This window comes from Arachis duranensis, chromosome 8 (assembly GCF_000817695.3).
Source record: "Arachis duranensis cultivar V14167 chromosome 8, aradu.V14167.gnm2.J7QH, whole genome shotgun sequence".
Classification (NCBI taxonomy): domain Eukaryota; kingdom Viridiplantae; phylum Streptophyta; class Magnoliopsida; order Fabales; family Fabaceae; genus Arachis; species Arachis duranensis.
The window spans coordinates 2,202,256-2,209,842 of NC_029779.3; the positions used below are offsets into that span (position 1 = coordinate 2,202,256).

General features: G+C 32.4%; 1 protein-coding gene across 2 annotated transcripts; it reads left to right on the forward strand.

The window, feature by feature from the left end:
• Positions 1–642: 642 nt before the first annotated feature.
• Positions 643–5,243, forward strand: LOC107460169 (reticulon-like protein B16). 2 transcript variants are annotated; one of them, XR_008001929.1, is made up of 7 exons: positions 643–1,056; positions 2,955–3,045; positions 3,252–3,432; positions 3,532–3,673; positions 3,973–4,042; positions 4,460–4,680; positions 5,051–5,243. XR_008001929.1 is itself a non-coding variant. In XM_016078499.3 (6 exons), exons 2-6 carry the CDS (start codon positions 3,009–3,011, stop codon positions 4,624–4,626), a joined length of 597 nt encoding a protein of 198 aa, XP_015933985.1. In that variant the 5' UTR covers positions 644–1,056; positions 2,955–3,008; the 3' UTR covers positions 4,627–5,243. The 2 variants fall into 2 exon arrangements, 1 of the variants encoding a protein (XP_015933985.1); XM_016078499.3 differs by having other exon boundaries at positions 644–1,056; positions 4,460–5,243.
• The last annotated feature ends 2,344 nt before the right edge of the window (positions 5,244–7,587 follow it).

A 7,587-nucleotide genomic window follows, 5' to 3' on the forward strand; every position in this document is an offset into this window, starting at 1 on the left:
TTAATTACGGTAAAGTATATTTTTGTCTCTGAAGTTTGACAAAAGTTTCAAAAATATTCCTAAGTTTTATTTTGTTTTAATTTTGTCCCAAAAGTTTTCGATTTGCATCAAATATACCCTCAACGACTAAATTTTCAAAAAATTTAAGACCAATCTAACAATAATACATGAAAATTATGCTTGATTTGCTTGTATTGAGGGTTGTTCTTATAAAATTGTTGTTGAATTGGTCTTAAATTTTTTTAAAAAATTAGTCGTCAGGGTATATTTGATGCAAATAAAAAACTTTTGAGACAAAATTGAAACAAAATAAAATTTAGAGGTATGTTTAAAATTTTAGTCAAACTTTAGGAACAAAAAGTATACTTTATTCTTTTAATTATATATAATTATTAAAATAAACATTAAACTTTGTTAAATATCTATAAATTAAAGATGATAAACAAAAAACTTTTATTAATCATAATATTTTGGTTATTAATAATTATATAACATCTATTNAATAAAAAAATAAATTAATTTAATATAAAAAAATTATTATAAAAAACTAAATTTTATATAATTATTTAGTTATGAACGGTTTATCATTCAACTTATTCATCAGTTGAATTAATAATCTATTGACTCAGTAGCCTGATCGAGCCGAGTAGGGGTTCGTTCTGATAACTATGTTTGCCAACCCCCAACCCCACCCCCAAATGCCCTAATCTGATCCGCAGTGACCCACCCCTAGGCTCAAGGTCTCTCCTTTGGGGTCTCTTTCTCGCCATTCTCTCTCTCAAGCTCTCTCACCTCTCTCAAGCCACTCTCGTCTCCGGTGTGTCACTTCTCTCTCGGTCTGGCACTCACTGTTTTGGAATCAAGCTCGTCGCGCTCTGTCCTCACCGTCTCAAGCTGAGTCACCGCCTTCCTGGGCTCGCTTTGCGGGCGGGAGAACCAGACGGAACCACACGGAACCCAGTCGCGCGCCTTAGCCTACGCTCGTCGTCACCAGAAGCAGAGGCAGCAGGTCCCGGTGGGCTGGTCCCGTCAGCTTCCTTGGTGCAACCCGATTTGGTGAGTTCCAACAAATTCCCCCTTTCTTTCTGTTTCGATTTCGTTGCTGTAATTCTTAACTGCAGTTTGATTTTGTTACTGAAAGTTAAATTTGTTGCTGAAAGTTGAATGTGATGCTGCAATTTATTCCTGATTATCGCTGAACTTTGAATTTGTTGTCTTACTGAAATAATCACTTCAATTTATTCATTGCTGAATGAATTTGTTTCTGATTGAACGTTGAGTTTGTTGCTGTAATAAACACTCAGTTGAATTCGTTTGTTACTGAAAATCATTACTGAGTTAAAATTGTTATTGATTATCATTACGATTGAAGCTATTGTTGTCTTGGTGAAATAATCACCTGGCCAAATTTTATGTGATGTCTGTAAATCATCTTTTGAGCTAAATCTTTTGTTGCTGAAAATTATTATAGTTGAATTTGTTGTTGAAAGTGGGGTTCATGTTCTCTGCAACTCAGAATAAAATTATTCAGTTAAATTGTTGTTTCCATGCTTTCTGTTTGTATTATTATGAATTATTCTTGGTATTGATTTGTGAAAAATACACAAATGAAGATATAGATACAAATTAAAATGAAGGAAATGTCGGTCAAGCTTCAAATTTGTCCTATGAAGATATAGATGTCGATTTTCAGATTATTTTTTGGATTTGATTTACTGATTGTGTGATCTTTTGCCCTCTCTTGTTCATTTAATTTTAGAAAGTATTTTGTACTATTGATTAGTTTATTATCTCTTTTTGCATAATTAGTTATGTCTAAGAATTGATACTTGATTGTTATTAATATGTTTGTGAAGACATCATTTTAAGTTTCAACTTTTAATGTTAATTTTATTTTTATAATTTTATATTTTTATTTAATTATGACCGGGTCAACTGAATGAATCAGTGACCCATTGATTGAACATGTAACCCACTGACCCGGTGACCCGGTTGTATGACCGGGTAAATTACTGGTTCGATTTTGATAACTATGGGTTAAACTACTAATCTACATTCCCTGATCCCAGCACTTTGAGTGAGTTGATTATCCATTCGATTTTGATAAGTATGAGAAGGAAAAGGAACACAGTTGTGCCTTAACTTACCAGCTAGCAAGGGTTAAGTCAGCTGGTAAATACTAACGACCTTTTGAGTATTCTTCATTTCTTCCTTCCTTCCAGAATTTGAGAGGAGTCACCAACATTTGATTCCATTTGATTCACCCTTCATAAACCCTAATTTTCAACCAAGTAACGTTCCACCTAGTTTTCTTTCTTTTTCCCTTTCAGCATTCTCTTCTAATCTTGCTTTTATCAAATTCTAGGGTTTATCACACATAGAATTTGATGATCTGATTCATGTTTCTCTCCCCTAACCCTACGCTTTACTAACCGTGCTTTTATAAGATTTATTTGAATCATCGTTACGTTGAAGAAACCATGTAATTTGTCTTTCAAATTTCAATATCTTTTCCTGTTAAAATAATTGTTTGATTGGTTGTGTTTATTATATATCCATGCTAATTATGAGTGGGATCATGCCATGTTTAATCACTGTATTTTGTGTAGATTGTGTAACAAAGAAAATTTCTTGGCTTTGATGGTTATGCCTGTGATTTTGGTAATTTAACCTAAAGCATTAGTTCGAATTGTGGGGAAGTTTTGTTTGTATCATCTTTGTGAAGCTTTGAGTAAGTTTATTTATTAAATGTAATTGTATGTTTGTTCGTGGCTTCGTGCTTCCAGTTTCTTGAGTTTATTGGTGTTGACGTATTAGTTGCATTGGAGATTTGGAAGATTATTATGATTTGGGCAGTGATGATTGAATATAGAACACTTGTTTTGATGCTGTCACTGTGAAGCTTGTTGCCAGTAATGGTATTAATTCAACTAACGCGTTAGTTATTTGTCCAGATCAGGGCAGTCTATTTGGTAGGGCTACGACTTACATTTCGAAGAGTTGGTTTCATGTCTGAATACGACGCACAGCTTCCTACTACCGTTGGTAAGAGATTGAAGTTCTATTTTAACTTTCTCTTTTGGGTCTGCATACGCTATCTTCCATTTGTTTTGTTATAAATCTAACAGGTCGGGCATTACATTGATATTTGTTGGAGTTCATCCATACTTTCATTTTCCCCCTTTTGGACATGGATATACTAATTCTGAAGTATTAACTCTTTCTAATTCTCTCCTTTGTTTCTATTGTAGTTGCTGATATTCTATTGTGGAAGCGATGGCAACTTTCTGTGGGTGTCATTGTTGTTGCAACAATTGCCTGGTTCCTGGTTGATTGGACCAGTTTACCCTTTTTAACCATTTGTTCAGATGTCTTGCTGATTTTGATTGTACTCTTGTTTCTGCGTGCTAACTATGCGGCCCTTAGAAATAAGTATGACCAGTAATCCTTGTTCTGCAATACATGCTTTTCATCATTTTAAAGTGAGCATGATCATTGCCTGTCTTATTTTATTTTAATTTTTAACTGCAGACAACCACCAACGTTACCAGAGCTAGTAGTGTCAGAGGAGATGGTCAATAATGTAGCAGCTTCATTCCGGGTCAAGATCAACAATTTGCTCCTTATAGCACATGATATCACTATTGGAAAGGATTTCAGAATTTTTTTTAAGGTTAGCTTTGTTTTAGCACGATATCATTATTGGAAAGGATTTCAGAAATTTTTTTAAGGTTAGCTTTGTTTTAGGTGTAGCAATTTAGGGATTGTGGCTGGGGAGCCGTGATATGAGCAGTTAGCAATTGATATCAGCTACCTTTCTACTTCAACCTTGTTCATGGCCTACTTGTGTCTTACACTTTTCTACTTTGCTTTAGTAATACAACTTTTTGCATCTAGATAGATATCAATTTGTGTACATAACTTGATGAATAATGAGCAGAGGTGATTCAGTGTTTATTGTTTACTTGACAGGTGGTGGGTTCTTTGTGGCTTTTGTCTGTCATTGGAAGCATATTCTCTTTCTTCACACTGGCATATGTTGGTATGGTTGCATATTAAGTCTTTTTATTAATTTCATTCTGTGACTTCTCAGTTTGAGATGCTCCATTTTCTTCAATGTATTATAAATTTTGTACTAAATAATATTTAGGTGTTTCACTTGAACTTCTTTTGCCATTCCTTTCACTGCATTCTCTTGTCTTGTTTCTGGTGTGAGGTCAAGGTGGATTCGTGTCCATTCATTTGCAACCTAATTATTCTCAAACTTCCATTGCATTTTCATGGTTTCCATTAATGCACACACGTTTATGTATTTTCAAACTAGGTTGCATGTCATGTCATTGATCCTATTTGACTTGATGCTTTTTGTTTGGTGCTGTATAGAGTCATTTTGACATTTAAATATGAACACCCTTTGTATCTAACTTTATTTACATTTCTTCCTCTTTTATTGTGACAGGAACCCTCTTGATGTTTACTGTCCCGGTGTTGTATAGCAAGTACGGAAATTATGTAGATAAATGTTGTGGAATGATAAATCACCAGTTTTCAAAACATTACAGAATTGTAGATGAGAGTGTTTTCAATAGATTGCCCCATAACATACCCAAGGACAAAGAGTCTTGATTTCCAGGATCCTTCAATTTACGCTCTTTTGGAATCTTGCCACAATGTTGCCTTGTAAGTATGAAACATCTTTATAATGTAGATGTTGTTCTTGAATCAATTGAGTGGCATCTGTTTCAGGCTTCTAAATTGAGAATTTGTTGACGAGCTTGTGTGAGACATAGTTTGAAGGATTTGTGAGCTGGATATTTATCATCAGCTGTTGAAAAAAGATAAAATAAAATTACCCCCAAGTTGTACTGATGACAAAAAAAGGGGAAAGAAAGAGGCAGCAATTGGCAAAGCTGAATATATTCTAAATTATAATTAGCCTTTTTCTTTCTTCTTTTTTTCTTTCAATTAATACTCAAATGTGATAGTTTTATGGTGGTTGTGTCTCGTTGTTTTCTTCACATGACGTGCTCTCTGCTGAACTGGATTTTAGTTTCAGGGATACAGAAGGAAAAGAATAAAGAAACAGGTACATAGGTCATTGGTGTATAATTAGTAATCAGATTACTGAAATCTAATTAAGGGAGAAAGGGATATTTCAGGGAGAACTCTCTCTAATCCTAATACTCAAACTCTTGATTGTTGACCTTGTATTAAAGAATTAAAATACTTATGATTTGGGTTCCTATTGGCTCATGTGGTACATTTCCCTAATTAATACTCGTCTTTATAATCATGGGCTTCTCGTAGATTCACATAAACGTGTTTAATTAAGTTCAGCTTTTAAATTAGTCCTTCATGGGAAGAGAGTTTAAACATCTAGATATTTTCTCAAGGGTAGTAGGTAAAAATTCATCTTGTTCAAAAGATACAAGTTGTGTACTGGGCTTTTGTTAATTATTAATTAGAAGTGTATGTTTAGTTTAAGTATGTAAAATGCTGCTTGAGGATAACAAACATGTATTGGGACTTCATTTTTAATTAATAAAACTCGGAACAAATATGAAATAATAGTTCTTACAAACCGCCCAAAAAATGTCTCTATGAAAAGATCAATACTAGCTAGGTGTGTACTACTGTGTTGAAGGCATTTTTTTCTATGCTTGATGAAAGTACGTGGCTGAAACTGCTTGTAGATGCGGGGCATATATGCTGGGAGAATTGGGGATAATTACTGAATCCAAGACGATCAGCTTGTCATTTCGGGTGATATAATTAGCAGAAGTTAATGCTAATGTTTATAATTGTGATTCGTGGGCCATTTTTGGTGGGCTTAAATTTTTTGTTCAATGTGATTATGGGTTTCATTTTTTCCTTTTAAATCCAAAAATAGAAGTGTTACGGAATGTTTTTTGTAATCCAAAAAAGAGGATTATGAATAGCAAAAAATAAAGCAAAGAAAATTCTGTTGCTTCTGAAAAAAAAAATCATGCTTTGTCTCCAAAAAGAAAAAAGATGGAAATTAGGCAATTGATAAAATCAATGATGAATTACGATTCAAATTACGGTTTTCGGTTTAAAATTATTACGTCGTGTTTAGAGTAATAAAATTAAATTAGGGTGGATGAATTTAGTGGTGTAAGGTTTAGGGTATAGGCTTGAGTTGTTTAGTGGTTTAAGGTTTTGGGTTAAATTCATTACTTAGGGTTTACGGTATAAGAATTAGAGGTTGGGATATATGATTGGAATTTGGGTTTAGGGTTTAGGGTGAATGATCAAGGGTTTGTGGGATTTGTGTTGAGTGTTTAGAAATAGCAATTTAGGATTTAGAGAAGGAAATCACGATGATGGATTAATCATCAAGCTTGATACATTCAGAAACTCATTATATATATCATGAAACTCTGGCAATGCTTAAAATTTTTTGTTGAATTTAAAATCTATCTGTTTTAGTATTTGAGAATGCTTTTAATTTTGAAAAATAAACATAAAAAATATTGTTAAAATATAAAATAGTGTGGTCTTATTAATTTTTGTAACATTTTGTAAGTGTTACTTAAATTGTATATTACTGGAAGTTATTACAAGTTATATATTTTTTAAAAATGAATTTGGATCTTCTAAATTTTAGATTTTTATTTTAAAGGGTAAAGTATGATCTCTCACTCTTGAATATTTTCTCTTTCATATTTTCTTTTGATTTTATTTATGAAATAAATAGTGACTTAGTGAGAGATTATAATTTACTCTCTAAAGTAAAATTCAAATTTAGAAGATCTAAATCTTTTAAGAATATAATCTTTAAATTGTTTGTAAGAATATTCTCTTGTTATTGTTGAAGGTAATCGAATTTTTTTGTACTTTTTAAATTAAAATATTCATAGTTGGTGTTATTAATAAATATATTAAGATGTTAATTTGATATTATTGTTATTGGTGATGCTAATAAAAAAATTATTTTTTGCAGATAATAATAATAATAATAATTTATTATTATTATTATTTTATTATGGTCTGTTTAGTGTTGCGTTGGTTTGTGTGTGGTTTTGTAAAGGTATTCTGCCCTGTATTATAGTTTGGGATTATAATTTGGGGTTGCGGCTGTAAGTGTAGTAAATCAAGGCAGTAAACTTGTGTTACTTAGGTCGGCCATGTATAGGAGGACGTGAGTTTGAGACATGGGTATAGACAGAGAATCAAGTTTGGCAAGTCAAGCATAAACATAAACATTCTGGACAATAAATTCCTATATCATGCTTCATTGTTAACAACAAGGACAGAGAGGTACTGGTTAGGAACAACAATTTAGTATTTAGGATTCATGGTTTAGGTCTTAGGGTTCAGAATTTAAGTTGTAGGGCTTAGTGCTTAAGGCTTGGAGTAAAAAACTTAGGGTTTATACTGTAAGATTTGGGATTTAGGATTTACAGTTAGGGTTTAGCGGTTAAGGTTTAAGATTTTAAATTTAGAGTTTAAGATTGAAGTTTTAGAGTATTTTGTTAAAAAAAAATCATGTTAACTTGTTAGGGTTATATAATTGGCGAGATATAGTATATTGGTTAACAAAATTGCTATTTATGCTTTAAATAT

Excerpts from the sequence above, each read along its gene's own strand:
- LOC107460169 (XM_016078499.3), top strand. The coding sequence starts at position 3,009 with ATGTCTGAATACGACGCACAGCTTCCTACTACCGTTG. Across the intron at positions 3,046-3,251 it reads ACAGCTTCCTACTACCGTTG|TTGCTGATATTCTATTGTGG; the intron begins GTAAGAGATTGA and ends TTTCTATTGTAG. Across the intron at positions 3,433-3,531 it reads TATGCGGCCCTTAGAAATAA|ACAACCACCAACGTTACCAG; the intron begins GTATGACCAGTA and ends TTTTAACTGCAG.